This window comes from Protopterus annectens, chromosome 6.part1 (genome assembly GCF_019279795.1).
Source record: "Protopterus annectens isolate FY-2018-M chromosome 6.part1, PAN1.0, whole genome shotgun sequence".
NCBI lineage: Eukaryota > Metazoa > Chordata > Ceratodontiformes > Protopteridae > Protopterus > Protopterus annectens.
This window is the reverse complement of record NC_056738.1, coordinates 135820064-135841857: the sequence shown is the minus strand read 5'-3', so window position 1 is coordinate 135841857 and position 21794 is coordinate 135820064. Positions and strand designations below refer to the sequence as shown.

General features: G+C 37.4%; 1 protein-coding gene across 1 annotated transcript in view; it reads left to right on the top strand.

The window, feature by feature from the left end:
- The first annotated feature begins 5814 nt into the window (after positions 1-5814).
- CHRNA1 (cholinergic receptor nicotinic alpha 1 subunit) overlaps positions 5815-21794 on the top strand; it is a 388181-nt gene continuing 372201 nt past the window's right edge. The window contains exon 1 of the mRNA XM_044075561.1: positions 5815-5990. Within this exon, the coding sequence (XP_043931496.1) occupies positions 5948-5990 (43 nt within the window). The 5' untranslated portion in view covers positions 5815-5947. The remainder of the gene's footprint in view (positions 5991-21794) is intronic.

Here is a 21794-nt window from a genome sequence, read left to right as displayed (position 1 = left end):
ATTAATTAGTAAGCAAGCAATAAATCAGGAAGCGGCGTGCATGGTACTGATGTTATTGCATTACCAAATGCATTGTTTGGTAAGAACCACAAAGATGCTGCAAGGCACACACTAAGTGCAATAAGCATAAAATGGACATTTTAATTTTTATGTACATTAAAATATGCATTAAACAGCTTAAGTCAGAAAAGTATTTTGACATGAAAACGTGTCCTTTGTGAAATGTTAAAATGATTTTGAACTAGAGTAAATACAACTTTATCTGGTTTCAGATCTGGTTATTCCTGCATTTATGATATTATCTAGATAGATAGGAATATTTAACTTTTATGTTAAAATATTAGAAATTAAGAAAGTTATAACCATGTCTCTGCAAAGCTGAACGTAGTCTTGAAATTTTCGCAATGTTAAAATATTGCCTGCAAGTATAGCACTTCAGAGTGATAGAGGCTGCAAAAATCATCTTTGATGCTGGAAATGCACAGTACCAGTGTAATAATGCATGGGAGATGTTATAGATGGCATGGTATACATTTGGTCTACAAATATCGAAAACTAGTAATTCTTGAAGAAACTCTCATCACATTAAATGCAGGTTCATAACATATCTGTTTCTTAATATTTTTAGCACATTTTTTCTGTATATAATATATATAGGGCACCAGTCCCTTCCTGTGACCTGTATTACTAACCTTCTTAAATTCCATCTCAAAAGGTGCACTTACAATCCATGTGTGAAATCAAATTTTGCATCGGTACTGTAGAATGACAGGTGGCAGGACACATAACATGGCACCTATAATTGTCATATTGAATATTTGGCTGAAATTTAAAGGAAATGCCAAGATATGACTATTTATTTAATGTCATATGGATAAAACTGAAAAAAATAGTATTAAGTGGAGTGATTAGCAATACATGTTTATTACCAGTGCAATGAGGAAGATAGTGGTAGAAGTCAAGACGGAATGCATATGTGTGTGTGTGTGTGTGTGTGGGGGGGGTGCTGGATAATAGGTTTGTAGTTAAAGCACAGGAAAGGGGTACAGGATGTCATGATAGTAGAATATTTTGCTTTTATTTTACTATTTACATTTTAATAACAATGAAGATGAGCATTTCAGTGGAGGAGACTGTTTTTGACAACTAATTCTTAGAAAGGATAGTGACAGTGAGCAGCTAGACATTCCCAGTGTTATTATATGTAAATGGGTGACTAGCAGAAAATTGTAGAAGATGGATAAAGATTAGTAGTAATAATGGTGATAATAATAATAATAATAATAATAATGATAATAAATTATTTACTCTGCAATAGATCGCTAATAACAGTGGATAAAAAGGGACAACACATGTCATTGTAAAGGAACAGATCTATGCTATGTGCTGGCCATTAGCTGCAGTCACAGTGGGTGGTGGGAAGGTTCTGCATGTGTATAGTTATGTGATGGCAGGAATATGAGTTTCAGTCATCAAACAGTAGTCAATATGCGACTGTATAGTCTGTGGTTACTGGTACTGGGTACGGTGGAGGTCCAATATAAAGGGATTTTTTAACCATTCTCCTATCGTGCTTTTCTTTGAACAAGTGTGTGTGTGTGTGTGTGTGTGTGTGTGTGTGTGTGTGTGTGTGTGTGTGTGTGTGTGTGTGTGTGTGTGTGCGCACGCGATTGTGCATGTGTGTGTCTTTGTCTGTCTGTGCATGTGCATTTTCTGGAATGAATAAAGGAGTTGCTTTAGTGAGAAAAGCAAATGGTGGATTTCTGACTGTGAACATTCTGACACCCTGTTAATTAATTTATTAGTGTACTCAGACAACTTCTGCACTTTTCCTTTGCAATATCTGGTAAATCTTATACAGCCCTTTCCATCTATGAAATTATTTGTTTAAGCTTTACTTTGACTTTACATTATATAAAATGTTACAGTTACCAGATAGTGTAACATGTATAGGAGGGTTCTTGTGGTGTGCATTTACAATTATGATTTTGCATGCATTTACTACAGCAGCAAATTGAGATAATTTTAGTGTAATCTTTAATGCTTCATGTTTGAAGCAACAAAAGACTGAAACTAATAAATAATTAGATGATAACTGTATATGTTTCTATTTGGTTTCTTACTAGGGCTTTTACAATAGGTTTGGAGTATTTTGGCCTTATTCTTAAGGCAGCATTTTATTTACAGAAGATACCAGGCATATACCTTACTATGCCTTTCACATAGGATTTGCATTGAAATTATAGAGGCATGCAGCAGATCCATCCATCCATTGTCCCATTTTTTGCACATACGGTCATGTCTATGTTTTATTCTTTTAAGAAGTGTATGGAAATGTAATGACCAATACATTTTTCTGAAATATTCTTCATTATGTCTATGCTCTCATAAAGGAAATGTTTGCTAATGAAATGTGCAGGGCACAGTCTATTTGAAAATTTTGATTTTGTAAGTCTTTTGATATTATTTTAGAATCATTTACTTGTTGGTCTTTTAATTTGTCAGTTTTACTAGGACTTGCCAACATAAAATCCTCATTCTTGTTTTTAGAGAGCATGGTCTGCAAGTGTCTTGTTTTTTACTCCACACCAGTGACACTTCTGCTGTTAGAGTGTGACTAATTGTTTACTTTTTGTATTGATATGCTTTGTTCATTGTTTTATAAAAATGTCACAAAACAACCATGATAAGTAGAAAATAAAGCAGTGCTTCAAATAGGGTTTATATTACATTATCGAAAAACGTGCTCATCGAACACATATTCATCGACCAATAAACAATGAAAACACTAATCTCTGAACAGTCACTTCAGCAAATTTTTTTCCTAGGGGAAAAAAATGCTTGGCTGTCATTGGGGATTTGCCCTTTTCTCCACTGTATTGCAATCTTGGAGTTGGTATATACTTTGTAGGGTTTGAAAGTGTGTTTCTTTTGTGTTTGGCCAAACGATTTTTTCCCTGGGAAAAAATTCGCTAAAGTGGCCATTTGGTGATTAGTGTTTTTGTTGTTTATTGGTCAACAAATACATGTTCAATGAACACATTTTTCGATAATGTAATATAGATGCCTTCAAATATAGTACCTAGCATGATCGATTGTCTCTATTACGTAGAGTGACTAAAACGTGACACCCATGGGTAATACTCTAAAAATGTGGTCTTTAAAAGGAAAATATGCAATAGTATGTGATGGGCAAAACATGGGAGAACAGGAAAAAAACAAGGATACTTGTCAAAAAGAGAAGGAATCTGTTCTAACACCCCCATGGGCAAGATGACCTGCCCCCTTTCTGTAAGGTAGTGACCTTAATTACACTGCCAGCATGTTCGCTTCTAGAATGTGCACAGGATCATTAACATCCCTTCAGGGGTGTTGCACCTAACATTCATTTTGATTGTTTGGCAACTTCAGGAGAGCATCTGTATTTATCTGCTCTGTCATCACCTGATGCCAAATCCCACATGACACTAGTTAGGAACTCCTGCATAGCTTAGTTGAACTACATAAAGCAATTATTCCATTACCGCCAACTACAAATACATATCAATGTCTGCTGATGGCCATGATGACTACATCGATAAGTGTATTCTATAATTATTAATCCTAGTACACTAAACATGTCTGACTTTAATTACCCATCCAGTAACTGAAATTTATTTACAACAAATAATAAATATGCCCAGTCGTTCCTCAGTTTTATCAGTACCCACTCCCTGGATTAAATAGTCCAAGTTAACACCAGAGGTGACAACATACTTGACTTTGTCCTTACAAATGTTCCTCCGTCCATAGCCCTAGTAGTGTCATTACCTCCATAACCAAATCTCAACACCACTATTGCCTCTTCCAAAACTAGAATTGCACAAAAACTGAGCTGGAAACCAATCCCAATGAAGGCTTTTATTTCAAATAACTTCAAATAACTTTCGGAAGGTGCAGTGACCTTCCTTCCTCAGAAGACAAAAACGCAAAGAACAGTACTACAAGTGCATATATAGGTCTACTAATTAATAATTAATCACACAATAAATGGTAATTAAGCTATAAACATTTGTAAACCAATTAGCAATGCTAATAAACAGCTGAGCAACTCAGCTAAAAAACTGCAGAGGTATTGCAAGAGTTATTTGAAGTTATTTGAAATAAAAGCCTTCATTGGGATTGGTTTCCAGCTCAGTTTTTGTGCAATTCAAGTTGGTGATTCTTTGGTCTCTTCCAAAACTAGTCCATTCTGCCAAATAACTCCACCATATTTAGACCTTACTCCAAATTGAATATAATATCCATGTCTCAGAGACTGAAGAAATTCAAAATAGCTCCCTATTGAACTTATCTAAAACAATATATCCAGAATTTCATCCCCATTTGGCATAAGTATAATGGAAAATTCAAGAATAAAGCTCTCTGGTGGAAATCCCAAATACACAAACACCATAAGGACAGGAAAAAACATAGCTACTTCATATTCTTATTCATATTTTTATTCATAGTCATATGTTCAAATTTACATGCACATTTACATTCATGTTCACCACCTCTCTCCATAAGAAGGTACTTGAGCAGGCCAGCAATGAAAAAAGCACACCATTAGGAAGACTAACATAAGATATAAATGGAAATTTGCCACCTCATCCAAGGATACCCATAAGGCATAAGCATTTATCACTACACGAGGAGCATTAAAACTAACTCCAAACACAATGCAACACTGAGCTCCAAATTAACAGCACTTCTTATTCAGTTCCTGAAGTCATAGCCAGTGTCTTAGCTGACAAATTCAGTGCAACAGTGTTATCCATTCCCTTTAAGGCATGCAATCCTCATCCTTATGAAGTGAAACTACAACAATGAGAATGGAGAAGGGAGCTAGAGGAAATACAATGTGAGCCATCATTTGTGCAGTCTGACTCTAAAAGGAACTAGTTATCAAGCTAAATCATATGTAATTTTTAAGGATGGATGGATGGATGGATAGAAGTATAAATGAAAATATGAGATGGATTACCTGGCAGTTTAGCTCAGATACCTGGGGCTGTCAACTGACCAGTTTAATCCTGTAGTAGTGGTTTGATTCTTTTAATGTCCAAATTATGTGACTCTAAGCAAGTCACTTAACTCATGAAGTCCATCTGAAATCACAAATGAAGAGGCATTTATGCTTAGTGGGCTTGTCTGGTTAACAAATTAAAAATAAATTAATTAATACACACATTCCTCATGTTGGGAGGGTGGCCTAATGGTTAAGGTGTTTGACTTACAAACACAAGGTGCAGGGTTTGAGTCTCACAAGGGATAATTGGCTAGGCTTAAAAATGGCTTGCAAGGGCAGTTAGCTTAGTACTAACCTATGAACCTATGTATAAAGATAGTGTACTATAATGGTGCTGACTGAAGGGCGAAGAAAGCATTGCAAGTTTGTTCTGAATGTTGTGGCATCAGTTTGCATACTGAGGTATGTTGGAAAGCATTATGCTGTGCTGCAGTATATATTAGTAAATGATGTTGAATGCTTCATTGGTTTGCACTGAATGCTCCGATATCTGCTTATATTTTATTGTCCAGTAGTAATGTTTCTAACTGAACAATGCACTATGCTTCATCAGTTTATTCTGAATGTTGAGGTATCTGCTTGCTGACTATAGTATGTGGAGAAACCTGAACAACTATAGATTCTAAAGCCCACAAGGAATGTTGGCATAAGTGCACACACTGTTTCTTTCTGTAGACCTTCCCTTCCGTTCAGCTGTCCTTTGCAGAAACAGGTGGTGAGTGACAATAGTTTGGTGGGGGGGGGGGGTTATAGCAGTTGCATTTTTCAGTACTGTACCAGAAGCAAAAGGACTTGTTCTGCAGATGTAGACACCGTAACCCAAAAATTTGTATTGGAATATAAACAGGACAAGAGTATGAAACGTGACTTGGGTTCACAACTTTAGAAAAAAAAAACATGAATTTGTTCAAGAGTTTGGTTCTTGTCTTCATTAATACAGGTAATATTTGAATTTGTTCTGCTAGACTTTTAAATGTAGTAATGGGCTCTTTCATAGACACATGCATGCCATCTAACACATGTTGACAATGACAAGTCGTCTTAAATTGTAGAGTTAACTAAAGGTAATAAATTATTAATTTATTTTGAATAACAACTTTTCTGGAAAAAGACTGACTGTATCATGCATTTTTAAGTTATGAAAATGTTTTGACTTTTACCTGGCTACTTGTTCATAAAGCCCTGAACTGGTCCTGATCATGGAGACTACTGTGCATTTTACATCTTAAAATAACTTTGTTTTTGAGTCATCCCATCGAGTTAATTGTCTGACTATACAGAAGACAATGCTGTTATTCTTAATTTATGGATTAAAGCTGTTTAATAATCTGTCAGCAGGAGTCTGTATTAAGATGACATGACTGTAACTTATAACCTACCACTGTTGCCAGTTTCTTATTCTTCATTGTAGTAATTAGAGCTTGAAAAATATGCATTCATATATTCCTTAAACTGCAGTCTTATGAATTTACAATGGTAACTTCGTTCTCCCATATTTTTTGAGGTTAAGCCATTTAAAGATGTATAGCATAAATGTCTTTAGTGAGTTAATTCACATGTTTTATAAAATGTTAGTTTAAATGATATGGACAAAGAAAAAAGTCACAAACATTGATTGACAGTCACATGTGTTCCCTTGCTATTCATAGCTATAGTTTAATAATATATCCGGAAGGACATATTTCACATTGCTTGCCAGTGCTACATTTGACTAAGACAGCCTTGAACAGTGCAGGCAACATTCCTAATTGGATCATGAAAATATCCCTTCTCATCCTAAGAAAAATGACACCACAGAATATTTTATGCCAGGGCCAGAGCATACATACCTTACACCATGTGCACTGACCACTAATATAGTATAAAACCTATAGTCGTATCAGAAATTTCATCAAGCGACTAGGAAATATTTAAGCATGTGTTGAATATCTTAGATATGGTTTCTCTTTTCATACTATATATATAGTGAAGCAACCAGCTTAAAAGAAGAGTAGAAACTTGAATATTGAACTGTATTACAGTGCTCAAATCTTGATTTCCATTTAATTGATTTGAATAGTGCTTTATAAATGTAACACCAAGTCTGGTACTTTTTCTTTTCTACTGTTTTGGTTAATGTAACACCCTGTCTGGTACTTTTTTTAAATTTCTTCTGCTGTGGGCATAATTTGTCATTTGTATCCCTTTTGTGGGAATTTTGGACAGAACATATGCAGTTCTTTGATACATATTTTTTTGTTTAAATGATTATGAGCTGATATTATTAAACTGTCTTAGATATTTGCTTCAAGAGTTGTGGAAAATTATGGAAACAAAACCAGCGATAGATAAGAAGAGAACGACTGTTCATCTTATCTTTCCACAGTGCTGTAGCAGTATAAAAACCTTATCTGTTAGAGGTCATACCCCTTCACTATCTGCCACAGCAATGCCTGTTACAAATACTTGTATCCACCACTTAACTGTCTAGAATTTTGCAGACTGTCCAGATTTTTGTCTCATATTTGTGGTCTGTTTCTCATAAAATATGTGGTTTTCCAAATTATTAAGAACTGATGTCAGTAAATAATGGCAGACATTTGAGTTTCAGACTTCACACCCTTCAGAAAAATGAATGCTAATGCAACACCTATTATTCTATCGACTTTCTAAGTTTTTGACAGCAATATTTAAAATCAGTCCCTGATCTTGATCCTTTAACCTCCATTATTTTTGGCTTTGTCCAGAATTCTTGGAGTAAGAGGTTGAGAAATATATATGCATCAAATAAAGTATATTAACATCTTTCTCACATGTGTGTTCATTTGAAATCATCAATTTTCTTAAAAAAAAGCATTAGTCGTGACTCAGACCCTGCACAGACACTTTTTCTGTAAACAGTAACGTTCACACATCTTCACTGAATCTTCTCAGTGTTTGTTCTCTTTCTATCATGTCCCCATTAAGCATGTGTGGAATCTAAATTAATCATGATGTAATCAATTACATTGGCCTGGCCTTCCTCAATGAGCTTTACCGTCTCCTGTCGACTTTTAGGTGAACATTTTGGAACTGGACAAATCACGTCAGGTGTGAACTCATAAATTACTCTGGACATAAGGAAAGTAATCTCTCTTTTCTTCTGGTTTTATCATGCTTTTGAATACTCAGCAGTGTACATGGTGAAGTAATTTTACTAGCATTGTAATGAGAATCACAAAGGCCTAGGTGATTTCTTCATGTTGTAACAGTGCTCATCTCTCTGCCCATCCAGATTGTTACTGTACTGCCTGTCCTTTTGTGCAGGATTTCTTATTCCAAAGGTATGCTACTTTGCCATGTTTTCAGTCTCAATTTCATTTCAAACAACATTCTAGCATATTCCATCTAAAACTTCAAAATTCCCATAGATTCAATTTGAAAGTTATCATCTGTACCCAAAAATTATACCCAGTATCAAATTTAAAAAATTGCATAATAAGAAACATACATCATGAAACAATTCCACATTTAAATTATAAAAAAGAAAACTGTACCAAATGTCTATTGAAAGTTCTGCTTTATATACACTAAATCAAGCATTTGATTGGTGAAATATATTTCTTCATACTCTAAGTATTCCTTAAATGGTGGAACTATGACTTACATAAAAATTCAAGTAGCTCTTTAGAGGCATTTTACAGAATATGTGCAGAGAGAGAGAGGACATGTCTTCTTCAAAACAAAGGATATGTGATTGCTTTGTGATATTTGAACTTCTTCGAGCAAAACTAGTAAAAATAATTAGGTACATTTAAACAACCTTTGTCATTTTTCTGTTTGTTTTGAAAGCAATTAGAGTAATAATTTCATACAGAAAAGCAAAACAGATGGTTATAAAGAAATCTAAAAGGAAAAAGTTTGAGATTCTGGTATTGGCATAGTACTTTGTTTATCTCTCAGCAGTATATCAATCAATACAAAACCTTCATACCGAGATGAAATGAAAATACAATTTAGAAATTTGCAGCAACTTAAAAAAATGCGTGTTCTTCATCTAGAAAAAAATATTTTTATATTTAAGATGCTTAGCTATCTTATGATTGAGTGATAAAAAAGCAGTAGCATATTTAACAGCTTTTAACACCCTCCTTCTTTCCTACTCTACAAGCACTGACAAGTGGTGGATAAGGCCTTGCATATTATTAAATTCAATAGTTACACATTCTATATCTAGAACCTGAGGTCTTGGTATATTACGATGAAACAGAGTAAGGGTGGATGAACCTTAAAGCATAACCCTAATGCATAGCGTTTCAGACTGGCTGGTCTTCCTCAAACCACAGAAATATCCCCAATCCTCCCAAAAATATCAGAAACATGTTTCAGGCCTCACATACAAAAAAATTATATAAATTGCAAACATAAAACAGAACAATTCCTTCTTACAACAGAACAATTCCTTCTTACTTCTCCCCCAGCACATATGCATATATCCTCAAAATAACCATGATTTGGGTTAGTGTATTAGTTTTTAATTTTGATTTTCAGTCACACACATACATTCCTTGAATATTAATCTTCTTCATTTAGCTGCTTGCTAAATAAATGAATTCTGAGCATTTAGTTTTAAGTGCACAATATTTTGTGATGTGCTTTGTCCTGGTTTAAACACAATCCTTACCAGTGAAGTTGGTTTGTCCAATTGAGTAACACCATCTTATTGCTCAGGAGCAGCAAGGTATGAGTGTTACAATTTCCCATCTACTTATAATTCTATACTGTTGGCAGGATACTCTTAATCCTTATCAACAAATCAATTGAAATTTTTCATTTATTTGCACATTTTGAGAAAGCATATTGAATGCATGTGCTTTCACCTGGAACATTGTCTATCAACACAGTTACAGTGGAATGGCCATTTAGAATTATATATAACTAGGGCTTTTTAAGCTCTGTATCCCAAACTGTATATAATAGACCACTTGTAAATTATTTCCTTAAAAAGAATTCTAGCAACACACAACTATTCAGAAATGTCTTAATAATTAGTTCTTTATGACTGAACCAAGAACACAGTAAAGTAGGGACATAAGAAATGCATTTGCAATTAATAAAACAGGCTAAATATTTTACATAAAACAGTACAAAACTCAGCATGTTAACATAAACCAGATGCAATTACTGTAAACAAATATTGTTTTAATCCATTACAGAACATAAGCATATTCATAACTTTCTACATGCGACAGTATATAAGGATTTAGTAGTTTACCATGTTTATGAAACACATAGCCAGAATTCATACTACCTTAGTAAATTTACATTGCCTAAGAGCAACATTATGTATGTAATCTACACTCAATCACATATTGAATAATTAATTTAAATTCTTACTCCTCAACCCACCATGACTAGACAAAAAAGAGAATCTTCATTAGTTTGCCATATTCAGTATTTATGTCACTGGTATACAAAATAGTACCACCACATCTTCAGATTAAATAAAGTAAATATTAGACATAATTGTCGTAGTTATGCTCCCATAATGACTTGTTAAATCACAATTAAGAAAACATCTCTTGTTGCATGAAAAATATGATTCTCAAAGTTCTACCAGTGCTTTCTGGGAGTTTCAGCTCTGGATCAGTCATCATGACTGTAAACGACTTCTACAAAGCATGAATTAATTATGATGTCACAAAATATCCACTGGTCAAAACTGTTATTATGACAGTAATAATACCTCTCTGATGAGATCTCCAATAATCATTTAAAACACTACAAGTGAGACAGGATATATTTGTAAAACATAGATAAAGAAAACAGCAGCAGTTTTTTGAGTTCTTTCACTTTTGTTTCTTTGTACATTTTAACACCAACTTTTTAAGCCTTAGTCAGACCATACATAGACTTTATTGCCTCCCAGTACTGTTGGATTATCAGGCAGCAAGGCTGTTGTACCAGTTTTAGTTTGTGGCTACAACTTTTATGTCCTCCCAAGGGATTCTTCTGTAACACAAGTCTTCCATAACCATTCTTTGCCATGTCTCAATAGCTCCTCCTCCACCTTGATTGCTATTTTCAAGACCCGCCTTCCTACTGCATTTTACACTTTTCTACAGACTTTCTGATAACATAACCATTTGATCAATGTCCATCATGTACAACAATGTATGAATTTTTTTTTTGTAAATTCTCTTTCATCCTGTTTAACCTTTTTGCTTTTCAGCTCAGTACAATATATGACATCACCAACTCTAGCACACAATATGACATCTGCAAAAAAATATTAATCTTGTGGGTAGGAATTTTTAACATTCATAATCTTTTTTTTCTGAAAAATGAGAACATTTACAATAATAAAGAATTTAGAATACTGAGAAAATAGTGCTTAAGTCATATTTTAAAAACACATAAGAGACTGCGGTGGTGGTGCTGTGGTAGCATTGTCGCCTCACAGTAAGACGTCCTGTTCGATTCTCAGCTAGAGTGTCTTCTGTGTGGTGACATGCATGAATGGGTGTACCTTCGTTGTAGGTTGTGCATCAGAGCTGGCAACTCGGCACGTAAAAATCTACTGCCAATCATTAGCAGATTGGAGTTCCGCTGTGGTGACCCCTAACCGGGAAAAGCCGAAAGACACAACAACAACAACATAAGTCAGTTAAAGGCTTTCTATCCTGGTCTGATAGTATAGAACGTAAAGTTAGTTCAGATACAGACATAGTGCAATCACCCGAATTTACAAAATAATTTATCTGTACGTCAGAATTTGCACAACTGATTCACTAAAAGATGTTCACCAGTAGATGCACTCCATTTAATTATGAATGTAATGAGTTTATTCAAATCCTGTAAATTATTCAGCTATAAACACATAAGCTTAACTAATGCATTCCTAAGTCCTACCTATAGTTGCACTAACATAGCAGTACATGCTTTATATTTATTTTTGCATTTATATTTACACTGCAGCTTTGTCTTATACTGTAGTCCTTCAACAGCTAATTACTGAATTTGTACAACATCTTGCATGCCAAATATTGAAGAACAGATCTTACGTCTGTGGTTTCTAGCTGGATACGTAAATACTTAAGTAGGGATAATAAAAATAGATTTTGTTCTGTTTAAATTGATAATAACCAGGAATGTTAACATTTTGGTCTGAATTGCTTTAAGCAGGAATACAGATGTACCTTTTACTGGTTTTCAGAAAAAAACATAATTTTACCAAGACAAAATAATTACCAAGCCTCCTTATGTTGTTGTTACTTAACAATGCAGTGACTAAAATCAGCCACAAATTATAATGAGTCAGGGTTCATTCAAATACCTTGTTGTCAGTAAAAACATCTGTTGTGGGTAGAAAATGTATGCATTTATGTATTTATAGTTGGAATTCATAGACCATTAGCACTTACTGCAGTAATAATTATTACTAGTAGAGGCCATGTGCAGGGTACAGGGCTCCATCAGACAATGTTAATATATCCATGATTATCTGTGATCCGCTTATCAAAGCCAGTACCTTGTATATTAGCATTGTACATTGTGTAGGTGTACAGCATTCATCAATGAAACCCAGCTTATGTCTTTTATGTCACATGTGCATTTAGATATTATTTGGCGGTTGGTGCAAAGCATTAAGTCGGTGAACTGTTAACGAGCTGCTTCCTATAGTCCAAGGTTTGATTTCCTCAGCCTCCACTTACCTCCTAAGTAACTCTAAGGAACTCCTTTAACCAGAGTGCTCCCAGGTTTAGTCTGAAAAAGCTCCAAGTGGCTCAGTGCTCTGCCTCAGTTAAATACAAATACATATGCATGTATTTATTTATTAGTTTTACTCTGTTTCTGGGTAGAGCACTGATCTGCTTGGCTCTTTTTCAGAGTCAGCCTGGGAACAGTCTGCGATACTTACCTTAATGCCACAAAACACATTGTGTGCAACTGCAAGAGCATAGGCTAATTCCCACCTCCTTAGGGGTACTGGCATACCGTAGGTAATTTTACGTTTACATAACTATCTTAATGCTTCTTAACTTTAACCTTACAGTACATCTTTCTATCATTATTTTAACTAGACTCACCACAGACTAGAAAGTACTTTCAAATTCCAGAATCATTATGTAGCCTTTGCTACAAAATAGGTGCATTCCTACGCATAACACCTTGCTTATTCAGGACATTTTTTTTTTAATTCTTTAGTCATCAAGAACGTATCAAATGAAGAGCAAGCAGTTCTCTATGAAAGTGTAAATGATAAACACAACTTCTAAAGCTATAGACATATATAATGGTCACTATCAGAGTTCAAGACCAAATTGGCTTTAGAATGTTATTTAAACAATTGCCTTCATAAACGCCCCATGTAAAACACCATATCCATTGTGCATAACATTAAATGAACAATTTCAGAAAAATCAGACTTCATGTTGCAGACAAAATAGGAAAATTTTCCAAAATCAGTAAAATCTTGTAAAACATGTCTCATCCTGTTGGTTGTTTGGGGCAATTTTACAATTACTTCTTTGTCCTTAAGGTAAGGAAAAGTGAAAGGTATGCAGTAAATGATGTTTTGTGGCTGGGTCACTTCACATGACTCACATAAGGATTCCATTGTGTTTATTTATTTATTTTATTATGTTTTCCTTCCCATGTTGTATTACCTCTGAAATTTGTACTACACTTAGGCATGATCCAATGGTCGATATAATGGTAACAGCTGGGTGGTGGCACTAGGCTTCTTTAGACATCATGGGTGGTGGGTTTTCCTTTATACCCTACATCTCTCCAGAAGTGCCGACAGGGTACACCTGTAACTGTTTACTCACATGGACATGCAGCACATTCATAAGCTGCAACCGCTCATTCGATCAGTAACTTTACCAGGGCCTCCAGTCTACACCACTCCCTCAGAGTTCTCACATTCCTTCCTGAAAGTAGGGCCAGGTAGACACTGTCTTGTAATTATTTCTCTTTCTGTGCCCAGGTCACTTCTTGATTTCAGGTTACAGGTGGAGGGGTAAACACTATGCCCCTGCACTGACAGTCCACTTACAAAGTATTCAATTTATTGTGGGGACAAAGAACTGAAGCAGAAAGTTTCATTATTTTGGATAGTGAAACTAAGAGTGAATTTGTCTATTTTTATTTTCTACTTTTTTATGTGTTGTAGGTAATCCAAGGAAGATTTTCAAAAAACTAAGACCATTGTTCCACAAAACAGGGTTAGTTGCATTTGTCTGTGTCTTGTTCCTAAAATAATCTACCTGTCTGATTTTAGAGCAGTGAACTTTTGAAGGTGCGATTGTCTATCACAGTGCTGTATGTGCTTCTATGCTTGCGCAGCAGTTGTGCTGTACCGTAATTAGGTCAGCTTCATGTCAGAGCTCAGGTAGGGGGACCACTGGTAAGGTTATATGTTTGGTCTCTTTGTATGATAATGCTTGGCTTTGTACAACTTCCTTAGGTATCTGTATAGCATAGAAAACATAAAGTGTTTATGATCTCTACAGGAAATTCATGATCAGATTGCACATCTAGATTATGTATCATATCAGTTATGTGAGTGTTTCCTTCCTTTAGACTGGTGATTTGAGTGCAGTTGGGCTTACTTGGTAGTATGGGCTTGTGTCTGGACAACAGTGTTTTGATTTTAGATGGACTTTGGTGCAGATTTTAATCCTGAAACCATGTGCATAGTTTACCAAATCCACGTTACAGTTCTTGTTCTCCTTGATTCATAGGTTCATAGCTTCATAGGTGTGTACTAGGCCAACGGCCTGGAGCCTTTACAAGCCTAGCCCATAGACATGCCCTGGCATCATGCCTCCATTAGTTCCCACTGCGTCTATCAAGTAGAGCCACTGGAGTGATCCCCGGGGTGAAATTTCTATTTCCCATCCACTCATCAAAATTTCTCTTGAAAAGGGCTAGTGAGGTGCTCTGCTTGACATGTATGGGAAGTCTATTCCAGAGCACAGGCAGTCTCTGAGTTATGAACCTGTTCCTCCAACATGTTCTGTTGATTGTTGTAATGAGGTTGAGGTCCCTGGAGTGTGTGGTGCCGAGGAATTGGGATTTCTTTAGGTGTAACATTTCTAACAGGGCTGGGTCAGACATGGCTTTGTAAGTCAAGTAGAGATTGTCTCTTAATAGACGATATGAGACACAGAAAACTGGAGTTTTTTGAGTCTGTCCATGTAGGGCATGTGTTTAAGGCCTAGGATCCTTTTCATGAGGTACTTTTGTGACCTTTCCAGCTGTTGCAGGTATTTAGTGAGGTACATGTCAAATGGGGCATTATACTTGATGACTGGTCTAATGAGGGAAGAGTAGAGACAGATGATGACCTCTTTCTTCCTAGATGCAAAACCCTTGGTAATGAGATGTGCCACACAGAAGGTCTTTCTGACCACAGTGGCAATGTAGTGGTCAAAGGTGAGGTTGCTGTTAACCTCAATCTGGCCAAGGCCTTTGATACCATTCCCCACTCAGATCTCTTATAACTGCTTCAGTGTTCAGTGGGCTACCATCAATGTGGTAATTAGTGGAAACTGAGTTTTTCCCAAAGGTAATGGCGACACATTTTTTGGCATTAAGCTTAAGGTCATGGTTTTGACACCAGTCATTGGTCTCAGTGAGGCCTTTCTGTAGGATGTCTACATCACTTGGTGAGTTAATAATGGCTCCTAGCTTGCAATCATCGGCAAACTTGGTCAGCCAGAGTCCCTCCATGTTGGCCTGGTCTTCTGAGAAGTAGATGCTAAACAGCAGAGGACCCAGGACTAATCCCTGTGGGATTCTACTTGTGACTGGTTGGCAGTCTGACTTGGAGTCTACTACATTCACACTGTGGGTTCCAGCTGTGCGCCAATTTGCAACCCACCTAGTGATATAGGGGTTGATGCCTAGTTGGTGAGTCCAATAATTCCTGAGTGGGGAATGGTATCAAAGGCCTTGGCCAGATTGAGGTAGGCTGTATGAACTGCCTTGCCCTCATCCACAGCTCTGGTGACTGACTCAAAGAAGTCAAACAAGTTGAGCAGGAATGATCTACCCTTCACAAAACCAAATTGCGTGGGATCCAGAGTTTGGAGATTCCCTATATCCTTGTTAATTAGGTCCATGATGATGCTCTCCATAGTCTTACATATCAGACTCATCAGGCTAATGGGGCGATAATTCCCAGGGACTGTAGTCGCTCCCCCTTTATGGAGAGGGATGACTGTAGCACTGCGCCATTCTGTAGGGACAAAGCCTGAGATGAGGCTGTGATTGAACAGGACCCAGATGTGGTGCCAGTTCACTTTGTAGTTCATGTAGAACACAGCTAGGGATATTGTCGGATCCCATGGAAGCTGTATTCTTGGCCTTGGACAATGCAGCTTTAACCTGTGCTGCAGTATATCTGGGTGCCTGGCATTCTTCCAGTATTGTGATTGGTCATTTGGGGGGGGTAAAGTTGGCACTGAATCTGTTGGCCAGTATGTTGGCAATATCTGTTGGCTCAGTATAGGAGATACCATTGTGCAGTAACTCAGAGCAAATCTGGGTATTGCCATGGAGATTCTTGAAATAACCGTGGAAGACTTTGTAATTGTTTTTAGTGTCTGCCACAATTCTGCCTTCGTAGCTAGCTTTAGAGGTTTTGACGAGGGATCTCAACTTTTTTTTGAGGCTAATAAAGGAGTTTTTCCAGTCTTGGGACTTCACCTTTTTCTGAAACATTTTCTTCCTGCTGTTGTGGAGTTTGTTAATGGCAGGGGGCCACCAGATTGGCTTCCTTTTTTTGGAGGAAAATGTCTTGGTTCTGTTAGGTATGGCTAGTTCCATGCATTTATGTACGTGTTCATACAGTGCATTGGTGTATGATTCAGCAGTCATGCACCTATTTTCCATTTGCATGGGTGCTGTGAAGTTAGGCACCTCTGTTTTTAGGAGCCCAAAGTCAGCTTTGGAGAAGTTTTTAATGGTGGTTACCTTTGCAGGTGGTGTGGGTGAGATGTGGATTTCCATGATAATTAGTTTGTGGTCATATCTAACCAGAGAGTAATTGACTATTGGTGTTGAGCAATGGTTCCCCATGTTAGTAATTTACCAGGTCAAGGATGTTGCTTTCTCTAGTGGGGGTAAGAATGAGCTGGTCCAGTGCATTGGAATTAATGAATTACAGGAAGCTAGGGCAAGTGTACTGGTGCATGAGTAGTTTTCCCAGTTGATGGAGGGGTAGTTGAAGTCACACAGTATGAGAGTGTTGGGTTGGACCCTAATAGTTTCCAGGGTGCTTGGGAACATGGAGTGAGAGTCCTGCAACATGATTGGGGACCTATAGCAGGCGACGACCTGAATCGTTGCCTTACCCACTGTTAGTTGCACCTGAAGTATCTCTGATGCATTATGCTGGGCTACTAGTCTGGAGGTGTGCATATCCTTTATGAATATGGAGACGCCACCACCTTTGGAGTTTCCGTCCATGTTCTGGGGTTGAAAGGTGTGGAATGAGTTATAGCCTGGTAGTGTAGGGGTGCTTTTTGCTGTTTTAAACCACGTCTCCGTTACAGCACAGATGTCAATTTTCTCCATTTTGAGGAGTGCTTCAAGTGAGTGCATCTTGAGATTTAGACTTCTAACTTTGAGCAGCATGACCCTCAGATTGCATTTATTTATAGCTGTTATAGTAGTAATTTGGTCTTTGGAACACCACCTAAAAAAGGCACTATAGGGGTGGCAAGAGCCTTATAGTATCTGGAAACCTAGGGGTGACAGATGCAGACCATCTCTGGCAAAGCATCGAGGTCTGTCAAGCATGTCATCCCAAGCAGATAGATACTGGATACCCTTAGAATGACACCAGACACTTAGCCAATTGAAGTCAGTCATTTTCTGCTTGTACTGCTGTATCATTCTGGGCAATGGAAGGATGCCGCTCAGGGCTAGGGTCATACCTGCCTGGGCCACATAATCCGAGAGCTCCTCCATGTCCTTTTTGTGTAGTCCAGGGTGGTGAGTCTCAGGCCATTCACACCCACATGGACAATGACAGAGTAATACTTGTACTTGTTGTGGAGTGACCTGAGTGCGTGTGTTATGTGTTGGATCCTGGAACCTGACAGACAGCTGACTGTGACCGTCTCCTTATTCAACCTAGTGAGTGGGACATCAGTGTGCCTCACTATCGTGTCACCTATGATTAGTGTATTGGGCAAGCTGTTTTGCCTTAGGGGCTTAGGTTGTGGGGCACACTGTGTAGGTGAGCTATGTGTCTTGTGATTTGTGCTATGTTGTGGTGGTTGAGTGCGTTTCTGATTTGGAGGTCTCTGCTGCTTGGGTAGATTTCTATTGAGAGCCTCCACAAAGGTGGGTGTGTGATTTGTGTTTTATGTGAGAGCTGTAATGGTGGTTGTTCTTGAGGGCTATGTATTCTATGTGGTGTGGTGCAGATGTTGACCTTCTCTTGACCAGCTATTCCGGTCTTGGCTGGAGAGTGCATGTCTTCCAATTTGCATCTCTTACTAGTCTGAGTGTTGGGAGGCAAGAGGGGAGGGTTGTCTGTGTCCATGAAGCAGTCACCACACTGCCTCAGAATCCCCAAGTTCACCAGGTTAATAGGAGAAAGCACAGGGAACTGACCTTTAGACATGCCAGGAGGGATGGTCATTATTAATAAGTACTGGAGCTGTTTCCTTATAGAACATTTAGTTCTGTTAGCACTTATGTGTGCTACAACAATTGCTACAAGAAGCCAGATGAAGTGCTAGGTGAATAAGCTAGTTACATGCAAAAGAGAAGAGAACTAGCAAGATCTAAGGGAAAAATTGAAGAGCAGACTTTCTGGCACTGGTAATAGTTTACCCTAGCTTAGTGGCGCTGCATGGTGTACAAACCGGTGCAAACACAGGCTTTTAAAGCAGAAAGAAAACAGTAGATATAGCAGTGACACAACCAGGCAGCACTTGCACCATAAAAAAGATGTTTATTAAGACAAAGTGGTGAGCACTTTCGCTGGAGCTATTAGCGAAAGTGCTTACCACTTTATCTTAATAAACATCTTTTTTATGGTTCAACTGCTTCCTGGTTGCTTCACTGCTATATCTACTGTTTTCTTCCTTGGACTTATCTGTTCTAGCAGTGCTGCATCAATCCTATTCTGTTTTAAAGCAGAAAGTTGAAAGGGAGCTAGAAACCACTCATCTTGTGGTAGATAGGCTACCTAGTGCTTACTACTCCCACTGATAAGCTAAGAGGCTTCCGTCTAACACAGAAAGGTCTGGGGAACTCAGAAACTACAATATAGTCCTGAATGCAGCAGATCTGTATCTGGACTACTCTAGTAACAGGAAAGGTGGGAAAACAAGCTTGAACTTTTTTTTTTTTTTTTTTTTAAATATAACAGTAGAAAACGAGCAAACTGATTTAAACAAAATAACCAATTAACCAAAAACAAAAGCTCAAAATTGAGCCCTGTTCCACCAGTCTTCAATCAGACAAGTTCTAGCTGCACACTCCTGCCACTAGGGTGCTTGGGAACCTTCTCTAAAAAAAGATGGCCTGGATTAGTGCTCAAGTTATACAAACAAAGTTAGATTCAGCTGTGCATTATTACAGAAGAGTGTGTCACCTCATCTTTTCCACGGCGCTGTTGTACTTTGCACCCAAACAGTGAGAAAATTATGGGATCCAGGACTGAGACTTCTGGAATGCCTATTTGTAGAACCATTGGCAAGAACAAATGTGGGCTGCACTTTGGAATCATGGATATGAGTCAGGTTGCCCTGAAATAACTTCGTCCAGTACTTACCTGTCCCTTTTTTCAGCAAGTCTTTTATTGAGTGTATATTACAGCACGCTGATTATTTTTGACAGAACTATGAGCTGTGAAATCACAGTCACATTGGTCACATTAGCTGTGCAAATTATCTTTATTCTACATTGTCCTATTAGGAGCAGTGAGAACTCCAAAAAACATGTCTGTAAAATAGCATTATCAACTGCAGAAAGTGTCAGAATTGGCAGTTTGCATTATACCATGGTGCTAGTAGCCTACTTAAATTACTATAAGAATCCTGGGGTAGGGTTGGGGATGGGGAGATAGCTTTTGAATGACCATACAATAAACTATATGAGCACATGTCTGGCACAGTATTTTAAGAATTATCTTAGCAGTCCCAGGGAGGAGGATAGCTTTTTGAATGATGCACTATAGATCAATAAGCACTTACTAACAGCATATACCCTTTGCAGCATTTTAAGAATCACGTTATTTGCATTAGATGTCCCTTTTATGGGCTCACTTCTCATATTTTGGAGAAGCCATGCAGCAGGGAATGGCATTTATCAGTTTTTCTGGCACATGCACATACAATTCCCTGCTATTATGGATTTGGATTTTATGTATATTGTTCTTGTTGTTGCTGCTGTTTTTCATTCATTTAGTCGAGACCAACTCTTGATGGCTTCAAGGATGTTTGCACACTAGGGCTGTCTATCAACAACTGCTTCTTCAGATTTTATGCTATAAGGTAGCTTTGGTCGGAATCCAACAATGTCAAGTTGAAGGCAAACCAGGCAGCCATCCTGGCCACAAAGTGTTAGGGCCCACTATCAGCTGATCCCAATCGATCTTCAGTGCATACTGGTATTTACATTTAGTACTGCAACTGCTGTCAAAACAGCGCTGTAGCACTCTGTATGTGGCATAAATTGTAGAAACCACTTGCTAAAAATGTAGCAAACAATTCATGCAGTTTAAAAGAAGAAAATATCCAGCTGCATCTCTGCTTCCACCTCCTTCCCTGCCTGCACAATCAAGAGTCCAAGCTGATGTTCAGGCTATAACTCAGATCTCCTTGACCATAGTCAGGGCTACATCCCTCAACACCACCAGCAGAGGCTGTGTGGAGCATATTGGTGATAGCGGCATGGCCAGCCACCTGGCAGTGTAATCGTTGGCTTTAGATGATTGTGACTGTTGTGGTGACACCCCGACTCCATGTGCAAAAATGGGAAAAAAGAGGTGTGGATGGATGGATAGCGGTAAGTGTCACCCCACTCCCTATTTGTAGGACTAAAAGAAAATAAGTAGCTACATTTCTTTAAGGTTTTATGATCAATCACATTACTAAAACAATGCAAATGCTGCCTTTGACTATATGTATTATACTCAAGAATTTTGAACATGGTAATTCATATATTTACGAGCATTTAAAATGTTAATTGTGTTCCATTAGTTTGTACTGTCTGTGTACCTATTTCTGAATCTGTCTACCTCTCTATTTATCTATCTACATCTGTCTGTCTGTCTATCTCTTGATGAATCTATGTATATATTATCTGTATATGTATATATCTATCTGGATAGCTTTCTATCTATCTATCTGTCTATCTATTTCTTTATTCTCATTTATAAACATGTTTATAGTGGAGGCTTGAGAAGAAAAACTGCAATATAGGAATTTATAATACGAAGAGGTTCAAAGATATACAAAGAATGGATTACACACTTGAAGCAAATAATACTATGCAATGTAAACATAAAATGGTGAGACATATCCTTGAAGTACAGTTGTTTTATTCTGTAGAAGGAGTTCATTGTCTAATTGAATCAAAACCGCAGTATATAGCATGAAGTAAGCTGTAAAGGAAAGAAAGAGAGAACATTGTTCAGTAAAAAAGGGAAACTAGAAGTATTAACTCTAAAGGCAATAATTAATGTTAGAACTTCTAGCAGATTCTTAACTTCATGGCTTGCAAATTCTGCAATGAGCATGTGTAATACAAAATG